A 25,673-nucleotide genomic window follows, 5' to 3' on the forward strand; every position below is an offset into this window, starting at 1 on the left:
ACAAAAAACCTCACTCTGTACGATTTATAAGTGTTTTGAAGAGTGTGGACATGGGTCAATGTCCTGAAAAGTCACCTTCACCTTGTAATACCTGTGTCATTATACAAATTTGTGTCCTCATTTGTCACAAAAACACACACACACACACACACACACACACTGACAAACACACACACATTCAACTTCTCTAAAAGCAGCAGAAAATGTCCTGACAACATGGCACATGACCTGCAGCTCCGTTTGAAGGTTTCTTGAGTAAGAGTGCAATAGAGGAAGTGTTTCAGAGAGCAGATCTGATCTGAGAGACAATGAGTGTGACTGCTTTACTCTGCCTCTCGCTGCATGGATTGATCCTCACAACACACGGTATGTGTGCTCTGCTAGCCTTCACTCTGCTCCTGTGCTCCTGAGCTACGGTGTGATGCTGTGGGTTTATCTGTCAGGTCTCCAGCACCAGCGGGTCCGGCCCGGGGGCATGGCTGTTCTGCCCTGCGGTCAGCTGAAGGCTGGGAAAGTGACCTGGAGCAGAGATCTGCATGGACGCCGAGTGTCCATCCTCAGCACTGATAACGGAGACGTGACCAGACACCTGCAGAATCACAATCACAGCTCGTTACCAGACCTGTCTCTGCTCATCTGGTTCGTCTCGTCCGAGGACGAAGGCTTGTATTACTGCAACAGGACTCCTGTGGCATGTCTAACAGTCAAAGCAGGTAAGAACCAAAGCCTCAGCGTGACATGCTGAAAGTACATTTGTATATATTTCAAATATATATAATATAAATATATTATCAAAAGATATGGACTATTTAGCTAGCTGTGTATAATTTATGACAGCAAATGAAAGACTGGTATGAACGAATGATACTAATGGATTCCTTGATTCCACGCTCTTGTGTAACAGGTTGGATAGATTAGATGTAGATCTTTAGTTTTGTGATGCTTTGATAGGATCGGTGGTTGACTTTCAACTTCTTTCAACAGCTATGTGACATACATTTTCACTTAAAAAAAAAAAAAAAATTATTCATTATGTATTTATTTTATTGCACATGAAAAGCAGGTTAGAATAGATACAAGTGGGACATGCAAGATGTGATGGTAAAACATCAAGATCATCACAACGGTCTCTAGGATCTGCTTATAGACTCAGAGAGATTTGGGGAGACACAGGCCAGATCTAACAGTCTATGTATTAAAAAGGGACAAACCCAGCGGTTGGGTTGTTTTGACCAGAGACAGTCCAGGGGTCAGAAAGGAAAAGTCCTGCCATATGATTGTGTATTAGTGAGGAACACCTGCTGTTATTGAGAGTTACAGAGGATCAGATGTTGATGTTTTATTGGTTAAAATGATGCCACCACCATCATGGAGATCAGTGTTTGCTTTAGTTACTAATGCACAATCATCATTTAATTAGTCACTTAATTATCTCATTAACTTTAACTCTTTAAGGACTTGGGATTTGACTTGAGACTTGTTTGTGACTTGAAAGCAATGACTTGGTTCCTCTGGTGAAATCAGCTGCTGAGTTCATGGGTGGAATAAACATATGGCAGGACTTTTTACGTTCTGACCTCTGGACAAAACAACCCAACCACTGGGTTTGTCCCTTTTTATTTTTTTGAGTGTAGAGCTCTTCAGAGACTCAAGACATAAGCAAGATGCATTACTGTTCACAGAGATGATGAATGAATCAACGAGAACAGAAATTAACTTTGACTGCTCTTCTTCTGCTCTCTGTGTGATTTTCGAAGCTGATGGACAGAACAAAGAAGATCTGACCGAGTGTCTCAAAGGTGAGTCAGGAAAGAAGGGCATCGCTCTCCAATTTCAATGCTACTTCACTAATATAAGCCGTTTTTTCATGAAAGCAATGCAAATTCTGCACAGAAGTTATGAAAACTTTCTCTGCGGTGGAACAATGCCAGACCGCAGAGCATCGTTCATTTGATCCTTTATTTATACTTTGTCTTACTGAGATAAGAGTGAAGATGTATGATTGTGACAGGTTTAATATTACTCAACTGTCTCAGAAAGTCATGTCATCATTTCACACTTTACATATAAAATACATAATTCAAGTCGTCAATTAAAATTAAAAAGAGAGATTGCAATTTGTTATATTAGATAAGGCAACATCATGTGCAGGTCAGACACCATCAACCTGTCATTTACAGTTTTTTTACAAACACTTTGCTACTATTTTCAGAACCTTGATGTCATTTTTCACAACTATAGACACAAAACTCAAAACGGTTATCACTTGTAACACAGGCTGTCTAATGTTCAAAACATTGCATTGTGCGTTCACATCTTTAAAGAAATCACAATCATTGGTTCAAAAAACAAATTTACTGTGAAATATCATTGAAACATAACTATAGATCACCCACACACAAGCAACCGATAGTTTCACTGTCATTGTTCGTACAATCATTAAATATTGTAGAACAAAATAGGTGATACAGGTTTCATTATGGTACTACATGTACAGTAAATACATCTCTGTAAAAGTACTGCAGGAGTAGAGAGAATACTACAGACACAGTGGAATCATTGAACAAAGTTTGTAATATATTGATGCAAAACACTACAGTACAATCACAACATAGGTTTATTTGAATCAAAGCAAAAATACAGTAATTAGCTATGAAATAGAAAAGAAAATACAGTACTGTAAAACATCAAATGCAGTGTTCCTCAACTTGCTTGTACTGTAAGAAACAAAACAGGAGCGATTACTGTACTTCTACATTGTCATCAACTCTGTGTTGTGGATTTGGCCACAGGTTCTCATCTACATCACAATGGATGTTTTCATTAGCCAAACATCTTGGAAAAAACCTTCGGGCATGGTGAATCCAGGCCTGACACTGGTCTGCTGTGATGTCATTGCATCCATGGCCTGGAGTAGAGTGACTTGTTCATGAGGGTGCCTATCATGAACCTTCCATCTCCATGCGGAGAACAATTTCTCAATCGGGTTAAAGGAGGGAGAGTATGGGGCTAAATACAGGGTGGTAAATTGTGCATGGGCCTGAAACCATGCTTGCACCACATGAGCATGATGGAACCTGACATTGTCCCACACAATGACATAGGTAACATTATGCTAATTGAGAGTAGCATAATGTTTAGTGCATGCTGATAACTTACCGGTTCTCATTGCGGAAAGTTCTGATTATTGAGGCCACGGTTGACCTTCTGAGGTTTGGTTGTATCATTGTAGGCGCCTCAGTCATTGTCATGCCATGATTTATGACATGGTCTACAACTATTGCCCGAATTTCATTGGACACTCTATGCTGTTCCTGCCACTGTCTTGGTCCGTGGCCTTGTCCTCTACCACGTTCCCCCACACCTCTCAAACGAGGCCCACGACGACCTCTCAGAAGGGGTGCCCGTCCTCTACCACGTTCCCCCACACCTCTCAAACGAGGCCCACGACCACCTCTCAGAAGGGGTGCCCGTCTTCTACCACGTTCCCCCACACCTCTCAAACGAGGCCCACGACCACCTCTCAGAAGGGGTGCCCGTCCTCTACCACGTTCCCCCACACCTCTCAAACGAGGCCCACGACCACCTCTCAGAAGGGGTGCCCGTCCTCTACCACGTTCCTCCACGCCTCTCAAACGAGGCCCACGACCACCTCTCAGAAGGGGTGCCTGTCCTCTACCACGTTCCCCCACGCCTCCCAAACGAGGCCCACGACCACCTCTCAGAAGGGGTGCCTGTCCTCTACCACGTTCCCCCACGCCTCTCAAACGAGGCCCACGACCACCTCTCAGAAGGGGTGCCTGTCCTCTACCACGTTCCCCCACGCCTCTCAAACGAGGCCCACGACCACCTCTCAGAAGGGGTGCCTGTCCTCTACCACGTTCCCCCACGCCTCTCAAACGAGGCCCACGACCACCTCTCAGAAGGGGTGCCTGTCCTCTACCACGTTCCCCCACGCCTCTCAAACGAGGCCCACGACCACCTCTCAGAAGGGGCGCCTGTCCTCTACCACGTTCCCCCACGCCTCTCAAACGAGGCCCACGACCACCTCTCAGAAGGGGCGCCTGTCCTCTACCACGTTCCCCCACGCCTCTCAAACGAGGCCCACGACCACCTCTCAGAAGGGGCGCCTGTCCTCTACCACGTTCCCCCACGCCTCTCAAACGAGGCCCACGACCACCTCTCAGAAGGGGCGCCTGTCCTCTACCACGTTCCCCCCACGCCTCTCAAACGAGGCCCACGACCACCTCTCTGAAGGGGTGCCTGTCCTCTACCACGTTCCCCCACGCCTCTCAAACGAGGCCCACGACCACCTCTCAGAAGGGGTGCCTGTCCTCTACCACGTTCCCCCACGCCTCTCAAACGAGGCCCACGACCACCTCTCAGAAGGGGTGCCTGTCCTCTACCACGCCATTCCTTTGACCAACACGTCTCCCTCGTCTTCCTCCCACCACTGCTTGACCTCCGTTGTGACCTGATCACCTGCTGGCTCCGTGTTACGTATTACTATGCTCTTGCAATTGGATCCCAATCAACTCTTTATATACTCATTCCACAATGTGCACTCAATCATCAGTAACGAGTTGGCAGAATTGGACAAGCAATTACAAGGGCCTGCATCTATACAGTGCAGTACTGTCAATACTGTAAATAGTCTGAAAAGGTGGTACAGTATTTGGGACCATAGACACAGTGTCTGATGAAGCATTATGATAAAATATTAGGCTAGATCCATGGATATTGTAGTCTAATTGGTTCATGCTCCACGCTAATTGGTGACAATGAATCTCGTTACAGTATTTTGAAACTTTCATGATTTAAACATGGAAGATTCTTTGTCTTTTTCCATACAACAATGCATTAAGAGTAATGCAACAGTTACTTATCATTTTGAGCAGTTGTATCAATTGATAGTTAGATCATTGTAAGGAAATGAATAGACACTCATTTGAAATGTAATGTGTGAATTGCCTTTTGAAATAGTAGTACTTTGATGTTAAATTGTGTCATATTGAACAGGGGATTTTTGTTGAATGAACAAATGATCTAAGTTTTATGTGTATTGTATCCAAGCAATTGAGAAAAGGGTTAGAGTTTTGAAAAATGTGCATTTTGATCATTGGTTGAGAGTTTTGTGTCTAGAGTTGTGAAAAATTACATCAAGGTTCTGAAAATAGTAGCAAAGTGTTTGTAAAAAACTGTAAGAGATTCATAAGACAATATTTCAGAATTTTTCAAGAAATTTGTTTGCTGAAAGGTTTGTGTGCTGATCCTCAGGAGCAGAGCGTGTGGATGTGATGGAGCAGGTGCTGATGTTTGCTGGGGTCGCACTGGCGGCTCTGACGCTTCTTTCTGCTACTGCAGCTGCTGTCAAAGCTTCACACGCCACCCACAGAGAAACACCGAGATCTCACAGCGCAGAACTGTACATCAACCTGACAGAACACCAGTCAAACTAGAAAACCCTGGACCATTACACTGCTTTGTCAAGCGTCACTGTTGCTGTTGTTCATACTTAGGGTTCTACTAACACTCTCTAACGCTAAGCATTATTCATATTATTTTAAGCAGCTAGACTTAGCATCTGCTTTTCAGCTGCTGAACAATAAAATTGGCAATGTGCAATAAACTTCCACAGACTTGCATTAATGCAGGGAGACCCACTCCACCCTGCTGAAAAAAAACCTCTTAATGGTTTCCACTACAAATACCATTAATTTACAACCATTACAAACCATCAGCTAACCATCAAAACCATTCAAAACTGGTTTCCTGTAGAGTGTTTCGGGACACATTCCAGTAGGATTTGTTGGTTTTAATGAGTCACCAACAGAAAGTGACCAATTACAAGTAGAGACCAACAGGAACCATATTACAGTTTCCATTAAAACCAACTGAATTCCCATTATAACCAGTAAAACTTCTGTTTTCTATAGCTTTTTTCTTCAGCAGGGCATATCTAGAGACCAGAATATCAGAGGATGTGTTGAGTGTTTGATCTGTAAGCAGAACGCCTGCACTTGCGTGATGCTGTGATGTAATACTCAACTCTTTCAACATGTGTCTGTGAAGAAACAGAAGTGCTTCAGGGGCTTCCTCTTGTTCCCTTTTTCCCTCTCTCCCTGCATCACACTGTGTGTCACAAGACACAAAACAAATCAAAGAAATATCCCTCCATCTTCTTCATTTCAATGTTCTTTTGACCTCTGCCTTTTTTCCTCTTTGTAAACAGCATAAAACGGTGCAAATGTTTTCTGGCAGATAGTTTTTTTAATGGACATTGGAAGTTATCTTGGAGAAATGTTTGTTTAAAGCATATCAAGCAGGAGTTAAACTCAGTATTCATAGGGAATACATTTCTGTGATCAAAGCTGAATTTTCAGCATCATTACTCCAGTCTTCAGTGTCACATGAGCCTTCAGAAATTATTATAATATGCTGATTGGAAGAAAGAAAAAATGCTTTTATTTAGGATGTGCTACATTGATCAGAAGAGACATTTAGAACCCGAATTCCAGAAATCTTGGGACATTTTTTGAATTTGAATAAAATGAAAACAAAGAATTTCAAATCACATGAATCAATATTTTATTCACAATAGAACATAGATAACATAAACGGTTAAACTGATAAATTAAGCTTTTTAAATTAAATTTAAGCTTTTATCCACTAAATGAGCTCATTTAAAAATTGATGCCTGCTACAGGTCTCTAAAAAGTTGGCGCGGGGCAACAAAGGGCTGAAAAAGCAAGACATTTTGAAAAGATTCTGCTGTGAGAACATCTAGCAACTGGCACATCTAGCAATCTAGCAATCAGGTCTGTAACATGATTAGCTATAAAAGGGATGTCTTAGAGAGGCAGAGTCTCTCAGAAGTAAAGATGGGCAGAGGCTCTCTAATCTGTGAAAGAGTACTTAAAAAGATTGTGGAATACTTTAAAAACAACGTTCCTCAACGTCAAATTTCAAAGGCTTTGCAAATCTCATCATCTGCAGTACATAACATCATCAAAAGATTCAGAAAAACTGGATAAATCTCTGTGTGTAAGGGACAAGGCCGTAGACCTTTGTTGGATGCCTGTGTTCTTCGGGCCCTCAGACGACATAGCATCACTCATCGACATGATTCTGTCATTGACATTACTAAATGGGCCCAAGAATACTTCCAGAAACCACTGTCGGTAAACACAATTCGCTGTGCCATCTGCAGATGCCAACTAAAGCTCTATCATGCAAAAAGGAAGCCATATGTGAACATGGTCCAGAAGCACCATCGTGTCCTGTGTGCCAAGGCTCATTTAAAATGGACTGTTTCAAAGTGGAAAAGTGTTCTATGGTCAGACGAGTCCAAATTTGACATTCTTGTTGGAAATCACGGACGGCGATTCTGAGTTGTGTTTTTTACCGCAACACAACTCAAAATACACAACTCAGAAAATAAAATACTGTGGCTTTTGGTTGTCATTTTCAGTCAAAGGGCAACAAGAGAAGCAATGTAAGACTGCTTTCCTAGTGATAATAGGAGGAGAAAAGCATGGGAAGATGCCTGTGGACGAATAAAACTTCATAAAAACCCACTTCTTTTTTCTCTCCACTTTAGCCCTGATGCCTTTGAGTCTTAGTAGATCACAGCTACTAAAAGAGCTTACAAACGGCTGAGATAAGAAACGCTAGATGCCATATTTTAAGATGTTATGTTAAACATGTCGACGCTAATCATGACTCGCGGCCGCTAGAGGAGTTTCTCAGCGCTGATTTCTCTCGATATCCGGGGCGTTTAGACTCCTTGTGGGGAAAAATCAATGGTACAGCATTTGGTTTAAACCTATACTTATATCCATCGCCACCTGTAAGCTCTACCAGTAGCTGACAATACAGATTGTGAAGTGAAGTGAAATACTGCCAAGTATGGTGACCCATACTCGGAATTCGTGCTCTGCATTTAACTCATCCAAGTGTACACACACACAGCAGTGAACACACACACACACCGTGAACACACACACACAGCAGTGAACACACACACACACCGTGAACACACACCCGGAGCAGTGGGCAGCCATTTATGCTGCGGCGCCCGGGGAGCAGTTGGGGGTTCGGTGCCTTGCTCAAGGGCACCTCAGTCGTGGTATTGAGGGTGGAGAGAGCGCTGGACATTCACTCCCCCCACCTACAATCCCTGCCGGCCCGAGACTTGAACCATTAGGCCACGACTTCCCCCAATTGTGTCAAAGCACTTAACAGTATCAAATTGGAGGATAGAGTGTCAGTAATGTATAATAATAAGATTAAACACTCAATTTTCAGTTAAAAGGCGTTTCATTATTGAATTCAGTGATGTCATCATCTAGCTCAGTTTAGTTTAAATAGTGTCTGCGAAATCAAATTCACGATAATCACTAGAAATTAAGTGTCCCCAGCTGAGCAAGCCAGAGGCGACAGCGGCAAGGAACCAAAACTCCCTCTGAGACAGAATGGAGAAAAAAACCTTGGGAGAAACCAGGCTCAGTCGGGGGGCCAGTTCTCCTCTGGCCAGGATATTATTGTTTATTTATTGATTTAATAAAAATTTAAGTGTATAAAATGTATTGTTTCTATTTTTATATTGTTGCAATTTCTAACAATAATAGTATTATGTAGTTAGGTATTTTATTATATTTTTAAATATTTTGTTTTATTTTTAGTTTTATTGTATTTTTTGTTGAGGTCTTCACTGGGGGATATGTCCCCGGGGCTAATCCAGGTTCAAAAGCCAGGTTCAAATTCAGTTCAAAAGCCAGCATCTCTGATGGTATGGGGGTGCATAAGTGCATACGTATGGGCAGCTTGCATGTTTTGGAAGACACTTATATAAAGGTTATATAAAGGTTTTAGAGCAACATATGCTCCCCTCCAGATGACGTGTATTTCAGCAGGACAATGCAAAACCACATACTGCAGCTATTACAACAGCAAGGCTTCGCAGTAGAAGAGTCCGGGTGCTGAATTGACCTGCCTGCAGTCCAGATCTTTCACCCTTAAAGAACATTTGGCCCATCATTAAACAAAGAATACGTCAAAGATGACCACGATCTCTTCAGCAGCAGTTGGACCAAATTCCAACACTAAAACTCCAGAAACTCATAACCTCGATGCCCAGACGTCTTCAAAGTGTTTTGAAAAGAGGAGATGCTACACCATGGTAAACATGCCCCCGTCCCAACTATTTTGAGACCTGTAGCAGGCATCAAATTTGAAATGAGCTCATTTTGTGCATAAAATTGTACAATTTCTCAGTTTAAACATTGGTTATGTTATCTATGCTCTATTGTGAATAAAATATTGGCTTATGTGATTTGAAATTCGTTTAGTTTTCATTTTATTCCAATTTTAAATTTCTGGAATTTGGGTTGTATAATATTAAAGTATATTTCAAATTAATACTGTTTGCTTAACTGTTGAACTTTAGCAGGAATAAATTACATTCAAAATATATTCAAATAGAAAAGTTACTATATTTTACAATATGTACAATTTAGCCCAATTTCTCACTCATATACTTTACCAAATCTGCTTCCTCAATTTACAAAAAAAACAAAAAAACAAAAAACAAAGTTGTATATAGGTACATAACCCTGACCCTAACTGGACATGTAGACATGGTTTACAAATGTTTGTAATGAAACAACTTTATTGTTGAATTATACTTTCAACACTGCAGTTCTGAACAATCCAGCCTGTGATAGTTTATTTATGAATAGATTGTTACCTCAGCAATGCACCAAAGTGTCAAAAATATACAGAGTCTAAAATGTTTTTCTTTTACAATAAAAATGGAAGAGGAAAAAAAAAAAAAAAAAGTTATTTTCATAACGAGTTTTGTGACTTTCATTGTGAATAAATCATCTTGATGAAGGTATAAACTAAGACACATTTGGAAATATAAAAATTAAACTCCATTTGGAGACGTTTGTGTGAAATGAGCTAAAATGAGTCTGCAGATGTGATGGGACTTTCACCTCTGAATATAAAAAAATATAAGAAATCACAGGTCCATGTATTTGTTGCACATGATGGACGACAATGTCAGTGTGTGTCATTTTTTCATTTGAAGAAGAAAGTGATTTAGGGAGTTTTCTCTCCTCAGACGTCAGCAGTGATTCACAGTCACTCATCAGTGAGAAGATGTTTTCGCACATTTCTTCTGAACACAGACTGATAGAGATGTACAACCCTTTTATTGAACTGAAACTGAACAACATTGCATCCACTTCTGTTTGTACAGAGATATGCTTGATGTACACTCAATGGGAATGTAAGGGGTTTAACATTACAGGCAATGATTTAAACAAATTCAAGAAGAAAAGACCCAAACATCTGCATGAATATGGTTACAGGCAAAGAGAACAGAAATAAACACTAAAACTAAACTGAAATTCAATAAACATGGTGTGTTTGCACACCTTCTGAAGAACCATCACCAATGACACTGACAAGCTGCAGATTCCTCTGGAGACTCATGGGAAGTGTGTGTACACAAACGCACACACACACACACACATACACATACATACATATACATAATATATATATATATATATATATACACACAAACACACACTGCCCTCCTAAAGTTTGGAAACACCCCTGGCAAAGTGTGGTTTTGGATTTCTGCATAAATCCTTATTATTTTTTGGTGCAAATACATTAAAGTAACTTGACATTATCATTAAAGACCAGCAATAAAATATAATAATGGCAATATACACATGTCAAAGTCAGACATGCCCCTTTGCCAGCTGAGATGCCTGGTTACATGCATTTGCTTTAGTTAGAGAGAGTGTGTGTGTGTGTGTGTGTGTGTGTATGTGTGTGTGAGTGAGTGAGTGAGTGAGAGAGAGAGAGAGAGAGAGAGAGTGTGTGTGTGTGTGAGAAAGAGAGACAGAGAGAGAGTGTGTGTGTGTGTAAGTGACTCAGTAACAGCTACGCAGCTGAATATTTCACCAGAGGAATCAAACAATCTCCCCGTCAAAGAGAAAGCACATGCTGCTTAAGAAAGAATCACGTTAACCTTTATTGTGCGAACAGCAAAATCAAAATTTAATCATGTACCATAACTGATATTTCTATTAAAGCATTAAAGCTACTGATGAGGGATGAGCGCTCCAGCAAACACAGGCGATGCATCATGGGAATATAATGGTCAAATCTCTCGAGTCTGACCCGGCCGATCCTGTCTGCATCAGTACACAGAAGCGCAGGGGATTTTCTAGCTGTTGGTCTCTGGGAAGCTTCCTGTGCCTAAAATGATTAAGTGATCCATTCATGTTGGTCTGAAGCACAGCTCAGCACTTTGTTTCTTTCACTCTTTCCCTCATTCATTCATTCAGATTTTTTGTTTCTGTGGTCAATGCTATCATTCATCTCAACACACTCTTGGTCTCTAGAAGTCAGGTGACCCTGCGCTGGTCCTTTGGCCAAGCTTCTTCTCTCAAACACGGCTCCGTGCGTGCCTCACTCGTACTCGGCGATCAGCACCATCATTCCCACGCCGAACAGCAGGGCCAGGATCTCCAGCAGCGACTGCCAGAGACTGGAGCGGCCCACCAGCAGCTCTGGGAGCACGGTGACGGTGGCGATGTAGACGAAGCCCCCGGCGGTGAAGGGCAGGATCCAGGCGGTGGCCGCGGCTCCCACCCCTTCAGCCAGCAGAGAGCAGGAGGTTCCAGCCAGAGCACCCACGGCCGTCAGCAGCTGGAGACACATGGCCTGAGCAGAACAGTAGAGCTGTTAGTCTTCTCTGGGGTCACCGGTCCAGGCCCTTACGACTATCAATTCAATTCCACATCACCACGCATCATGACTATTTCAAATTTATTCTGTGCATTTGTATTAGCAGGCTACTTTTAAAAATAATCACAAATTAATAATAAATCAAAACAATTGTTAAGAATTTAACCAAATAAATATAGCTTCAAACATACAAGCAAATATAAAGTAATAAAGGCAATTACAAGTGATAAACAAAAAGCACTGTCAGTATCTGAGACTGCTTTTAAGGGTTGAAAAGTTTACAGACAAACACAGTTATGGGTTTTTCTTTTTTCCTCAGTATAAATGCTGTTTGATTATTACTGATGAGATCATAGACAGTGGCAGCTTTAATAGGCTGCTTTCACACTAATGCACAGATCTGTTTCCACATATCAGATGTTTTGATATAACATAACTGACTGTGTTTGCATCAGTTTCGTATCACAGAAGTATTCAGAGATGCAAGTGTATTTAACCGCAGGACAAACAAACACAAAAAGCACACGTGAAAGACTGTCAGTGCATGAGTTTCGTGCATCTAATACTACTGCATTCCACACGGCAGACATGAAAGCATATCTAGAGTAAAACCCTGAAATAACTGCGAGTGAAAGCACACAGTCAAGCAATGCACGCGTGTCTCACAGCACATATTCTGTGCAATGAAGCCGCCGCGATTCTCTAACACACACACTGAGCTTGGTTTTTACAAAATGTGCTCAGATCTCAGATTTAAAAATAGTGGCTGCATTTTTTAATACTCGCGTGACAAGCACGTATGAGAATGACGTCAGTAGGCTGTTATCAGTTATGGTCTATTACTGCATCGATGCAACGATTAATTTCAAGACCCCTAGAAAACAGCTTAATGCAAACAAAACTCTTTTTGCGACCAATCTGACTTTGGCTCGACTCTGTGAGGACTTTACATCAGACAGATCAGCTCTGTACCTTTCTCTTGGTGCAGCCCGACTGGACAAGAATGGCAAAGTCTCCGATCTCGTGTGGCACTTCGTGTAAGAGGATGGTGATGGTGGTGACGGCGCCGACCGCAGGACCGACCAGGAACGACGCTCCGATCGCAAGCCCGTCCGTGAAATTGTGAGTGAAATCAGCAGCCAGGTTCAGATAGCCCGACACTTTAATATCTGCAGACACACAGAGCTTTCCAGTCAGCGGGACAACAGCGCTGACACACAACAGCTCAAACACTGGAGCTTTTTCATACCAGAAGTCTTCTTCACGGATTTCTTCACAGGTTTCTTATCAGAGTCAGCATTTTTCTCTTTCCCTCCTTTCTTCTCTCTTTTCTTGTCATCAATCTCTTCATCGCTGTCTTTTGCCTTAGGAGCAGCTGAAAACATGGCAAGAAAGGGGTTTTATTGTATTTGGAAACCTGTCAACAACATCCGGATCACTGCTCAAAAAAAAAAGAAGAAGAGAGAAATTGTATTTCAGTATTATTTAGCGGCAGCAGGATTGATGTTTTCTGCTACATCACTGGGAACAGCTGCTGTTCCTAACGATTATGAAAATAATCAAGATTTAAAAAAAAACATTGCCCCTTTTCCAGGGATGTTTCGCTCCTCAATAAATGCCCAAAATGTCAAATAAATGTGCAATTCATGTGCAAATCAATAAAATCATGTAATGTGGTTTTCGCAAAATGGGATGTGCTTGATTTATTGTTTATTTGCGAGACCGAACAGAACACGGACAAGTAAAGTGAACGTTTAGCTCTTAGAACGTTTGTAGCTTAAATAAGAAACAGAGCAAGTTTAATTCTTACAGTGAAGACTATGTTGTTTTATTTTACGTTTAATTGTTCAATTTCCGTAGGCTGCTCGCTGAATACTTTAGACTTAAGCACTTAAAGCACTGTTTGTGTCATTATTCTGTTGTTTTTGACCGTATATTTTTTTGTTTTTATTGTATTACTGACTATTTATTTTTCAATCATTTTTAAGGCCTTTTTTTTCCAAAATGTAGATGTCATAGCAACCTTACTTACAGAAAATATGTTTGACATATATCGCTATCTTTAAATAATTAATTCATATAAGGTTTTGGTTATATGGCCAACTCATAATCGTTTTAAATAATCATGACTACAATATTGGCCAACATTTAAGACTCTTACCATGAGAGTGAGAGTGTCCTCCCTTCAAAAGACGAACAAATTTCTCGACCACCAGAAAGGCAACGATGCCAGCCAGCACCCACAGCCCCACCGACATCATGTGACCATGAGCTGCACCTGCCACAGAAACCAAGCTCTGACCGACTCTTCAGAAAAACAAAACATCTTCCAATAATTCTTGTATTCCATTTGGCCCAATTATAACCTTGGTTACAAAAACATTCAGTGATTGAACAATAACCAACCATGTGAGTGACCATGTGACTCCTCACTTCCGTGTGATTGGCCATGTGACTCGCCGCTTCCGTGTGATTGGCCATGATGAGAATGAGGCTCTGTGTTGAGATTAAATCGAGGGGTGAAGGTTTGACTGGTTAGTACAGCAGATTTCAGAACTACATCTGCCTGCAACAGTAGCCGAGTCTTCTGACACAAGAACAGCTCTTCATATGAATAAGATCTACACTACCAAAACTAGACCTGGATTTATACAGCTCATAAAACAATACACAATTCAGAAAACTTTTTTTCATCTGGCCAGAGGAGAACGGCACACTATTTACCTGTTTAATACGGTAAAGCTGCTTGGAAACAATTTGCATTGTAAAAAGACTTCAGTTCAGACTTGAGTATGCTAATACAGTATAGACGGCAAGGGAAACTACAGACCTACAGACAAGGCTACTGTCGGACAGTGTGTTCTGTTCAGTGCGGGGTTAACTCATCGAGTCATGTGACAGGATGTGATGTCATGTGACCTCCACGGCACGCTCACTCACCCAGTGCATGAGGGATGAGATGAAGGAAGGCGTCTCCCAGCAAACCTCCGGACGCGAAGCTCAGGAGAACTTTGAGCAGGTTCTGGTGCTGGTCCGTGTTCGACTGCACCGGGATGAGGAAGAGGATGAGGAAGGGAGCAGCGCTGATGAGCAGAGTCGCTCCGACCGCCTACAACCAGGACAGAGAGAGAGAAAACCCAGAGTCTTAAAGTCCTGTTTACAGCTGGAGCTCTACAGACCCCTGGAGGTTAGAGGAGGCACTGCAGAGCATCTGAGGACTGATAAATAAAAACAACATTTCAGAATCAGAAGAAGAATCAGAATGAGCTTTATTGGCAAGTATGTTTACACATACAAGGAATTTGTTGCAGTGACAGAAGCGCCACAGTGCAACAGAAGAATAACAGAAATATTATACAATATAAAATATTATACAATATATTATACAATCAATACAGAATAACAACAATTAACCAAATAGGCAATGTACAAAGCAGGAAAAACACAATATATAATATAGACAACTATGTATGTACAGGTCAACAGGTCAACTATGTATGTACAGGCCACGACTTCCCCGGTGGGAAGTCGTGGCCTAATGGTTAGAGAGTCGGACTCGTAATCCAAAGGTTGCGGGTTCGAGTCTCTGGCCGGCAGGGATTGTAGGTGGGGGAGTGAATGTACAGCACTCTCTCCACCCTCAATACCACGACTGAGGTGCCCTTGAGCAAGGCACCGAACCCCCAACTGCTCCCCGGGCGCCACAGTATAAATGGCTGCCCACTGCTCCGGGTGTGTGTTCACGGTGTGTGTGTGTTCACTGCTGTGTGTGTGCACTATGGATGGGTTAAATGCAGAGCACGAATTCAGAGTATGGGTCACCATACTTGGAAGTATGTCACTTCACTTCACAAGTATGTGCAAATTAGAAATGAGAAAATAAAGATAAAATTAGTGAGTGTGGTGAATGGATAGTTTATTATAGTTGTGTGTTCCACGTTTATTGTTGAGTGTTCATGAGATGGATTGCCTGAGGGAAGAAACTGTTCCTGTGTCTGGTCGTTCTGGTGCACAGAGCTCTGTAGCGTCGACCAGACGGTAACAGGTCAAAGAGGGAGTGTGCTGGATGTGAGGGGTCCAGAGTGATTTTACCAGCCCTTTTGCTCACTCTGGATGAGTACAGCTCTTGGAGAGTGGGGAGGGTTGTACCAATGATTCGCTCAGCAGTCCGGACTACTCTCCGTAGTCTTCTGAGGTCAGATTTGGTAGCTGACCTGAACCAGACAGTTATAGAAGTGCAGAGGATGGATTCAATGATGGCAGAGTAGAACTGTTTCAGCAGCTCCTGTGGCAGGTTGAACTTCCTCAGCTGGCGAAGAAAGTACAGCCTCTGCTGGGCCTTCCTGACAATGGAGTCTATGTGAATATCCCACTTCAGGTCCTGGGAGATGGTGATGCCCAGGAATCTGAATGACTCCACTGCAGTCACAGTGCTCTTCATGATGGTGAGTGGGGGGAGAGCAAGGGGGTTGCTCCTGAAGTCCACTATCATCTCCACAGTTTTGAGCGTGTAAAGCTCCAGGTTGTTAAGACTGCACCAGACAGCCAGCTCCTTAACCTCCTGTCTGTAAGCAGACTCGTCACCGTCTTGAATGAGGCCGATCAGTGTGGTGTCGTCTGCAAACTTCAGGAGCTTGAAAGAGGGGTCTTTAGAGGTGCAGTCGTTGGTGTAGAGGGAGAAGAGCAGTGGGGAGAGAACGCAGCCCTGAGGAGCTCCAGTGCTGATGTGAATTTACCAAGCTTTACTAGCTGCTGTCTGTCTGTCAGGAAGTTGTTGATCCATTGGCAGACGGAGGTGGGGACGAAGAGCTGGGTTAGTTTATTTTGAAGGGTTTCCGTGATGATGGTGTTAAAAGCGGAGCTGAAGTCCACAAACAGGATCCTCACATAAGTCCCTGGTCTGTCCAGATGCTGCAGAATGAAGTGCAGTCCCATGTTGACTGCATCATCCACAGACCTGTTTGCTCTGTAGACAAACTGCAGGGGGTCCAGTAAGGGTCCAGTGATGTCCTTCAGATGAGCCAAAACCAGTCTTTCAAATGATTTCATGGCTACAGACGTTAGGGCCACAGGTCTGTAGTCATTAAGTCCAGTAATTTTGGGTTTCTTTGGGACGGGGATGATGGTGGTGCGTTTGAAGCATGAGGGGACTTCGCACAGCTCCAGTGATCTGTTGAAGATCTGTGTGAAGATCTGCACAGGTCTTTAGGCAAGCTGGTGACACACCGTCTGGGCCTGGTGTTTTCCTTCTTTTGTTCTTGCTGAAGACCTGGCACACATCATCTTCGCTGATTTGAATCGTAGGTGTGGGGGAGAGAGGGGTTGCTGGAGGTGTGAATGGTTGTGTGGAGAGGTGTTCAGGGCGGGTGTGGTGTGATCTTTCAAAACTACAATAAAAGTCTTTAAGTCGTCTGCCAGGTGTTGATTCTCCAGAGTGCCGGGGGATGGTGTCTTGTAACTGGTGATATCCTTCATTCCTTTCCACACTGAAGCAGGATCACTGGAAGAGAATTCAAGAGAGCTTGTCAGAATAATACCTCTTTGCCGCTCTGATCTCCTTTTCCAGTGTGTATTTGGCCTGTTTGTACAAGACTTTATCCCCCTTTCTGTAAGCATCTTCTTTGGCCTGATGGAGCTGTCTGAGTTTTGCAGTGAAACATGGTTTGTCATTGTTGTAGAATAGATGAGTCCTGGTAGGAATGCACGTATCCTCACAGAAACTGATATAAGATGTTACAGTCTCTGTGAGCTCGTTCAGATCGGTGGCAGCAGCTTCAAAAACAGTCCAATCAGTGAGGTCGAAACAGGCTTGTAGATCCCGCTCGGTTTCGTTAGTCCATCTTTTAACAGATCTTAATACAGACTTTGCAGATTTAAGTTTCTGCCTGTAGGACGGAATAAGATGAACCAAACAGTGATCAGAGAGTCCTAAAGCTGCCAGTGGAACCGAGTGATATGCGTCCTTTATTGTTGTGTAACAGTGATCCAATATATTACTGTCTCTGGTGGGACATGTGATGTGCTGTCTGTATTTTGGCAGTTCGCGGGAGAGATTTGCTTTATTAAAGTCCCCGAGAATGATTAAAACAGAGTCCGGGTGTTGTTGCTCACTCTCTGTGATCAAGAGATGAGTTTTACCGTTTTTGAATCCAATCAGCCGATCTCTGGGTCTGGCGGTAGCAATTTTAGCTTAGCTTAGCATAGATCATTGAATCGGATTAGACCATTAGCATCTCGCTCAAAAATGAGTTGTCAGTGAACTATGGCTCTGTGTAGTAAATGCTGCTCCGTCTGAAAGCAGGGAGATTTACTACTGATCACAGAACCGGCTTTACTGACAAGATGTGCATGACAATCGCATTCGATTAATCCTGCAACCCTACGTTCTGGGAACATAACAACAACATTAGGGGAACATTCTACAAACATAAAAAAGTAACGTTCTGGGAACGTTATAATATTGTTAGGGGAATGCTAGAAAAACAGTCTACAAACAAAAAACTAACATTCTGGAAACCAAAGCACAACGTTCTCAGAACATTACAGTAACATTAGAGGAACATTTTACAAACAAAAAATTAATGTTCTGGGAACGTTAAGAAAACATTCCTGGCTAACCAAAAACAAACCATAAAAATAATATAGGTTCTGGGAACCAAAAATGATTAACTGAATGTGCTAACAATTTCAGACTACAATTTATAAACTATGAATTAACTAGTTTGCAAATGTTTTATAAGTACTTTATGACTGTATTAAGTATTAACATTTAGAATTCACATTGACATAGAATTCACTGAATCTGTAGTTACTGACATACTGTGACAATCTCGTCCATCAGCGTGTTTTACCTGCATCCAGAGCTCCACCATGTTCCGCTTCCCTGCTTCCACATTGCTTTTCAGCTGCTCTGCTCCGTGATCGTGTGCGTGCCCGTGATCGTGTGCGTGCCCGTGATCGTGTGCGTGCCCGTGATCGTGTGCGTGCCCGTGATCGTGTGCGTGCCCGTGATCGTGTGCGTGCCCATGATCGTGTGCGTGCCCGTGATCGTGCCCGTGATCGTGTGCGTGCCCGTGATCGTGCCCATGATGCTCCTCTTCAGCATGGGGCAGGTTGGCTTCAGCGCTCCATTTGCTTGCCCCATGATGCATCTTGACCCCTCCGTGTGAGTGTCCGTGATGATGGTGCGAGTGAGCGAGCGTCTGCTGACACACCGCTATCCCGACAGTGATCAGAAACAGTGCTCTGATGAAGCGTCCCATTCCTCCTGCACGAAAACACAATAAGCATCATCAGTGCCATAATGGATGCATGAGTGCACTGACTGAGTTCACGCTTAACATGTCCATGCACTTTATCTTTATAGGGATCATGAACTGAGAAACCAAAATTCCCTTGATATTTTGAAATAAGAGGTCATTGTACTATAAAAACATCTTGTAAGTTTCAGAAAACAAAACTTTCATCAGTCTGCCAAAAGAACAGTTTGTGGAATGTGCCACTCTGTGATGTAATACTGTGGATAAGCACCGCCTCCGCAGAAGATCAATGCCTGCTTCTACATCACTGCTTGTTTAGCCCCGCTAACCAGACTCTACATCACTGCTTGTTTAGCCCCGCCCACATATTCTACATCGCTGCCTGTTTAGCCCCGCCCACCGATTCTACGACACTGCCTGTTTAGCCCCGCCCACCGATTCTACGACACTGCCTGTTTAGCCATATATATTCTCTTCCCTTTGTTTGCGCTGTGACTCCGTGTTGCTACAAGCGCATCATTCTGCACATGGGATGAGCAGTGCCAAGCTGTGGAAAAACAATGTTTGCGTTGCCTTCCTTCTGATTTTATCATGGATTCATTTCAAAAACAAGGTACAATTTGATGCAAGATTCTCAGAAAGTTTGAAACTAAAAGATGATGCTGTGCGAGTATATTGGATCTAGGGCTGGGCGATATGTAAAAAATATCTTATCGATATTCTTCATAAAAAATATCGTCATATCCGATAAGTAAGGGATAATGTACAGGCAGCCGGTAATTATCGCGAAATAAGCCCCGACAGTGTGATCAGGACCCGGCGCGAAGCGGAGGGTCTTGTATCACACTGAAGGGGCTTATTTCGCGATAACTACCGGCTGCCTGTACATTATCCCGCTTATTACACGGCTACTTGCCACATAAGGAAAAAAAACTGGACATGAATATGAATTTGAAACATTTTATTGGCATATTTGTTTTAAATTAACATTTTTATCCTTCCGCGAAACGATATAGTACCACGTGACTAACATTCAAACGAATGTACGTTAGTAAGACAATTTATAACATCTACATATGAATATATATATAAGTATTTTATTTATTTACAAGTATTAAATTGCACATTTCCATAAAATGATCGTAATACCTTATTAAGATCCTCTGCTTCATACTTGTCTGTCTCCATTTTTTTCTCTTTTAGCCAGTCTTTGAGAAGTTTTATTGCCCATTCTGTATTTTTTTGTGTGTTGGCTTCGTAGCTGTCATGCTCTATTTTGTCAAGTTCAGTCTCAGTAAGCTCTCTGTGTCTTGTCGTTGTTTGTTCTTCGTAGTTCAATTTTCGTTTTTTCGTCTTAATTGGGGAGCCATTTGAATCGTCCAAATCTATCCACTGTTCAAACGTTTTGTTTTTACCGTACATGTTAAAATTAATGTCGAAATTTTCCATTGTTAATTGTGGTTGTCCAGTGTTTGTCACAAGATGGCGCCAAACGGTAATCTTTGTTGGCGCGGAGGGATTTTAAACATACAAGTAGTACCGGCTATGCGTTATTACTTTGGAGCGGTTATTATTTGAAAAGAACGAACCTGCAAATGTCTCAACTGACCAATCAGAATCAAGCATTCCAGAGAGCCGTGTAATAATATTGTCTATCCAACTCGACCATGCTCTGCCCAAAACAACATTGCTGACATGCACTATAAACACACACCATGCTCAATTTGGCCTTAATTATTGCCACATTAAAGTTTGGTTTTACTTTTATTAGTGAGTTTGTGCTTAAGCTAACAGAAAACATTAGCTTTGCTGTTATGTTGGTCTTGCTAACTTGCTAATAATTTCCACTCTGTTCTAATGAAATTTGTGTTTGAAATGAATTTTGTTTTGTGAGGATAACGTAGGGGTGGGCGATATGGCAAAAATATTATATCAGGATTTTTTTAGAAATATCACGATTTTACGATTTTATCACGATTCTTTGTCATGTTGGTTTTACTATTTTGTCTGAGCAGTACAGACAAACTAATTTCCCTATTATAAAGACAAAGCCTTTCAAGGTAACAAAATATAAAAAAAAAGAATGGTGGATATTTAGGCCAAAGTGGGCGAAGATAAAAAATCTTTCAGTATTTGTTATTAAAAAAAATAAGAACAAAGATACACATCACAAATACACATAATATACAAATAAAACAAACAGTGCTTTATTTTCAGGTACCATAGGTGTATTTAGCAGAGCATTCAAGGAAATTGAATGAAAAAAATATACAAATATAAAAATAAAACATACATATATATACACATATATATATATATATATACACACACACACATATATATATATATTCATATTATAGCAACTTTTTTTTCAGTCAAAAGCAGTGTTATTTCTTTTTCTCTTTGTGTTTTGTTGTTTTAACATTAATGAATAAAAATTCCGTCATCTGTCTGTGTTTTATATTCATACCATCATTTACTCAAAACAAGTAGTTTTAAACCTGAATGAGTTTCTCTCTTCTGCTGAACATAAATGCTATTATGAAGAAGGTGGAAAACCAAACAGTTGCTGGTCCTCAGTGACTTCCATAGGATTGTTCTTTCCTGATATCAAAGTCAATGTGGACCAGCAACTGCTTGGTTACCCTCATTCTTCAAAATATCTTCTTTTGGGTTCAGCACAAGAAAGAAATTAACAATAGGTTTGGGACAACATGAGTGAGCAAATAATGACAGAAATTACAATTTTTGGGTGAAGTATCCCTTGTCACCGTCCCACCTGTGGGACACTTGGCGCTTTTTTTTTTCTTTGTCTTTAGTAATATTTTAGTAATCATCATAAATTATATATCGTTTGAAAGCTTAAAACCTCAAAATTCATCCTGTGAAAACCATTTTGAAATCGAACATTGCGTTACCATGGAAATTGTGCTTTAAAATCTGTTGGCGGTCTCCTCCCCCTTAGTGGGCAGTGTCAAGTGTCATATTACACAATGTATTACGGTCTTTTAGAGTCAAAACTTTTTATAATCTTGACAAAATACATATGGTCGGAAAGGTCTGACTCTCAGGATTCCATATTTGGTGGTCTTTCTGTGAGTATCAGAGTATTATTGACAGAAATTCAGACATGTGTGACAGAAACATGAATAAAAAAAATTCAATGAAGTTTGGATGCACCCGGTGGCTGTTTGTGGTATGACGCCCTAAATAAAATCTCACAGGAACCTCCATTTTTTCATATAAACTTCAAATTTGGAACATAACTTTAGACATAAGGCTACACTGTCTTTTATGTCCATTTTAGAGTAAAACCTGTTATGTAAAATATTTATTTTATATAAAATATAACATTTTATATTGTGTATTTTTTAACTGTAAATTTAAACTTCTATGACTTTATTTTCATATTTTAAAATAATTCCACTTTTGCAGTAATCTGCTGATTGCCTTCTTTAAAAAGAGTCCAACCTTATGCCTGTATTCCAAAGCATTCATGAATTACAGTATAAGAGTTTAAGTTTTGATAGTGCACTTTCATGTATATGTTCAAAACTGGGGGGTGACAGTTAAGGGGTTAATGACAGTCGGCAGCATGTTTAGCTCTGTCCCTTTAAGACCTGCACGCATTTCATATACAGGCACGTATCTGTTTACTCTCATTTTAGACATATGTAAACCTTGTGTGTTTTGACAGTATTAGCTCAAAAGATAACTTCAGGCGCTGTTAATAATCAGGCGCTGTTAGACAGGTGTTTTAGTGCGCGTGCTTCAGGTGTACGGGCTCAGAAAAAAACGCACATCAGACCAGTGCACGAATGAAAGGCAAGGTTTTAAAACTCGCAAATAGTGCACTTTTGTGATTGCGAATAAGTGTCCCGTGAGAGTTACTCCACCGCTGAGTTAACACTGATGTGAATGCATGTGGTGTTGTACAGTATATAGAGACGGAGGAGCCAGAACTGCAGCTGACAGAATGTGTGCTGTAGCACGATACTACCATATTTCTTCAAAAGCAGATCGTGGAGACATTTTTATCGTCCACGATCAAAAATAGTCATATCGCACACCCCTAGGATAACGGTTAAAAGGATAAAATAATAGAACCCAATTTTAAGTTCAGTCTGAAATTTTCATATGCGTTTTTTCGTATTCGTCATCTTAAAAATGTCACGCACACTAAGTCCGATGTGTATTAATTAGCCTAATCCGTTGCAGATTTTTTATTTTTTTTTAATTACAAAACAAGCAGTGAGGATGATTTTGTTGTCCTGTCTCTTGGATGGACCCAATATTTCCTCTTTCTTTTTATCTTTTTAAAAAAAAAAAAAAAAAGAGGAAATATTGGGTCCAGAGATCGACCGATATATATTGATTTACCGATATTTTCCTGATATTCAAGCATTTTACTATAATCGGATATCGGTTTTGTAATATCGGATTCACAGATAAACGCGGGTGTTTTGTGGGTGTTTTGAGAATTACGCGCAGGATCGCCATTGCAGCACGTCTGAGGGGAGCATGACAACAACAACGGTGCACAGGAAAAATGGCTGAGTAGTTTTTCCAGAGTCAATATTTTTGTTCCTCAAAAATAGTTGTTTTTGCTCTATTTTGAGTGTACAGAGTAAAATGTGACTCCTCCCATAACCGTTATCCTCCCAAAGTTTGGTTTATCCGCCATTACTGTTCTTCACAGCCATCGACCGCTGCCGCTTTGAGAAGAGAACGTGCGCTTCTGCTGGACTGTAAAGTAAGTAAAGTTTCAAAGTCTTACTATTCATGTTTATAATGTTCACCTGTTTTTAGCTCAGATCATTTTGCCACGTTTTTTTAATATTAGAGCGCGATTAAAGATCGCTTTCTCGTGTTGACGTGAGAACTAAGTTATATTGAAAGCAAATAGCTAGCATATTTAAGTAGATTGCAAACATTAACGTTAATTGACACAGATAAAACTAGATAGCTGCTTATCAAACGTTTGTCCACTAAACTTGTGTGACAAGCGTCTGGAGTTGAGCACCTCATGTACTTGACTCGCTATAGAGTAAGTTAGCGTTAGCTGTAATTGGATTGCTGGAGGCTATTTTGATGTGCATCATCCCTATTCGGAGGATAATTGTTTCTGATAGGAATGTAAGATATTTTCATCATTTTCAGGGACTAGTCGGAGATTTTAATGTCACCTAAATCTAGAATGTTGGCGTTTCAACTCAGAATTCACTGCGGAACACAACTGTTGCTTCACTGTATTTGCATGCATTCATAATATGTACACTTTTATTACTGAAATGCTGGGAAGTATTTACAAGAACAATATTTCATCACGGCGCCACCTCAGTTGAAAGAAGAAAGAGGGAAATAAACAGTTAAACATTAGAAATGGGCGTTAAAGCAATACAATGTTAACATAATATTGCCTACAATTAGATTATGTACATTAAAAATATAAACCAAGCAACTTTGTTTACCTTATGTAAATAAGATGCTGTATTACTTATTATTAGTATTTAGTATTATTTGCTGTATTAAACTTATTTTCACCCATTTTCATATTTTAAAAATGGCATCCATCATTTTGAGTTAAAAATATACAATTGTGTGTCTATCTTCCTAGTTTAAAACAGATGTAAATAAACACATAATAAATAGGATAGTAATTTCATACTAAATTAAAAATGCCAAGAATAGCCCATTACATTATTACATGTGAGCAAGCGCGTTCCCTGGTTCGTAGGATCATAGAACTCGTGAATAAATCAAATGCATGAGATTCATCACTGAGCTGCCATGCAGATTTATTGTTTTTATTTATTTGATTTATGAGAAACAATTACTGTCCGAATATAGAGATATTGAGCACCCTGCCTTAACAGAACTATTGGACAATTATTATGTTTTAAAAACACATTTATGAACAAAGATAATTCATGTTGTGTAGTGCACTAATGAATGGTCTTTTCTTCATCTGACTGTGAGTGTTATCGCCTTGTTTAACTTTGACTTTTTGGTTCCTTCAGGATGCAAACCAACAATGTTGTTAGAGTGAAGTTCAAAGACAGCAAGACATATATTTTTTCTTCGAATCCTTTTACATTTCAATCGTTTTTGGAATGTGGTGAGAGATACTTTAACGTTGTTATACCATAAATACTTTTCTCTCTGAAAATAATTTTTTAATAGTAATATATTAAGTTTATGATTGTATATTTAGGGGGTTAAAAAATAATTGTTGTAGCTCCTTTGGCATTGCTGGCCTTTGTCAATTTTCCATTGGGGTGTCTTCCTTCAGTTGAAATTTGATCTTCCTACAATGGATGTTAAAGTCTTTGATGACTCAAAGACAGAAGTTGACGAGGAAGCATTCGGATAGCTGCTGACGCGACCAGATCTTGGTGTCCTAGAAATTTTCATCCCAGGCACAGCAAACATTGATGGTAAATTGTTTGACATGGTTATTAAGTTTTGTGTTTATTCTCAGCAATATTCACCAATTCTTGATTTGGTTTATATTGAAGATTCTTTAAGCTCAAGCTCATTAGGAGATACTGAAGGTACATCAGAGTCCAATGACACAGCAATGTTGATTAGAAGCCCTCCTGAAAAAAATCAAGCTGAGGAACGTCGTCTTGCCCAAGTAAA

General features: G+C 40.8%; 2 protein-coding genes across 4 annotated transcripts in view; one reads left to right on the forward strand and one right to left on the reverse strand.

Moving 5' to 3' along the window:
* Window positions 1-277: 277 nt before the first annotated feature.
* LOC306885359 (uncharacterized protein) lies at window positions 278-7,576 on the forward strand. The gene is made up of 4 exons (XM_079441817.1): window positions 278-366; window positions 444-713; window positions 1,758-1,799; window positions 5,278-7,576. The coding sequence occupies exons 1-4, from the start codon at window positions 309-311 to the stop codon at window positions 5,457-5,459; spliced, it is 552 nt and encodes a 183-aa protein (XP_079297943.1). The 5' UTR covers window positions 278-308; the 3' UTR covers window positions 5,460-7,576.
* Window positions 7,577-11,027: 3,451 nt separating this feature from the next.
* Window positions 11,028-25,673, reverse strand: part of LOC306885352 (zinc transporter Slc39a7-like) — a 30,746-nt gene continuing 16,100 nt past the window's right edge. For 2 of the 3 annotated variants that reach the window (XM_079441805.1, XM_079441806.1), the window contains 7 exons: window positions 18,624-19,039; window positions 14,713-14,881; window positions 14,179-14,268; window positions 13,934-14,050; window positions 13,022-13,147; window positions 12,745-12,941; window positions 11,028-11,748 (listed from right to left, as the gene is read on the reverse strand). In XM_079441805.1, the coding sequence (XP_079297931.1) occupies window positions 11,494-11,748; window positions 12,745-12,941; window positions 13,022-13,147; window positions 13,934-14,050; window positions 14,179-14,268; window positions 14,713-14,881; window positions 18,624-19,034 (1,365 nt within the window). In that variant the 5' untranslated portion in view covers window positions 19,035-19,039 and the 3' untranslated portion in view covers window positions 11,028-11,493. The remainder of the gene's footprint in view (window positions 11,749-12,744; window positions 12,942-13,021; window positions 13,148-13,933; window positions 14,051-14,178; window positions 14,269-14,712; window positions 14,882-18,623; window positions 19,040-25,673) is intronic. The other variant, XM_079441807.1, reaches the window with a different exon arrangement.

Source organism: Barbus barbus (assembly GCF_936440315.1).
Source record: "Barbus barbus genome assembly, chromosome: 19".
Lineage (NCBI taxonomy): Eukaryota > Metazoa > Chordata > Actinopteri > Cypriniformes > Cyprinidae > Barbus > Barbus barbus.

Excerpts from the sequence above, each read along its gene's own strand:
- LOC306885359 (XM_079441817.1), top strand. The coding sequence starts at position 309 with ATGAGTGTGACTGCTTTACTCTGCCTCTCGCTGCATGGATTGATCCTC. Across the intron at positions 367-443 it reads ATTGATCCTCACAACACACG|GTCTCCAGCACCAGCGGGTC; the intron begins GTATGTGTGCTC and ends TTTATCTGTCAG. Across the intron at positions 714-1,757 it reads ATGTCTAACAGTCAAAGCAG|CTGATGGACAGAACAAAGAA; the intron begins GTAAGAACCAAA and ends TGATTTTCGAAG.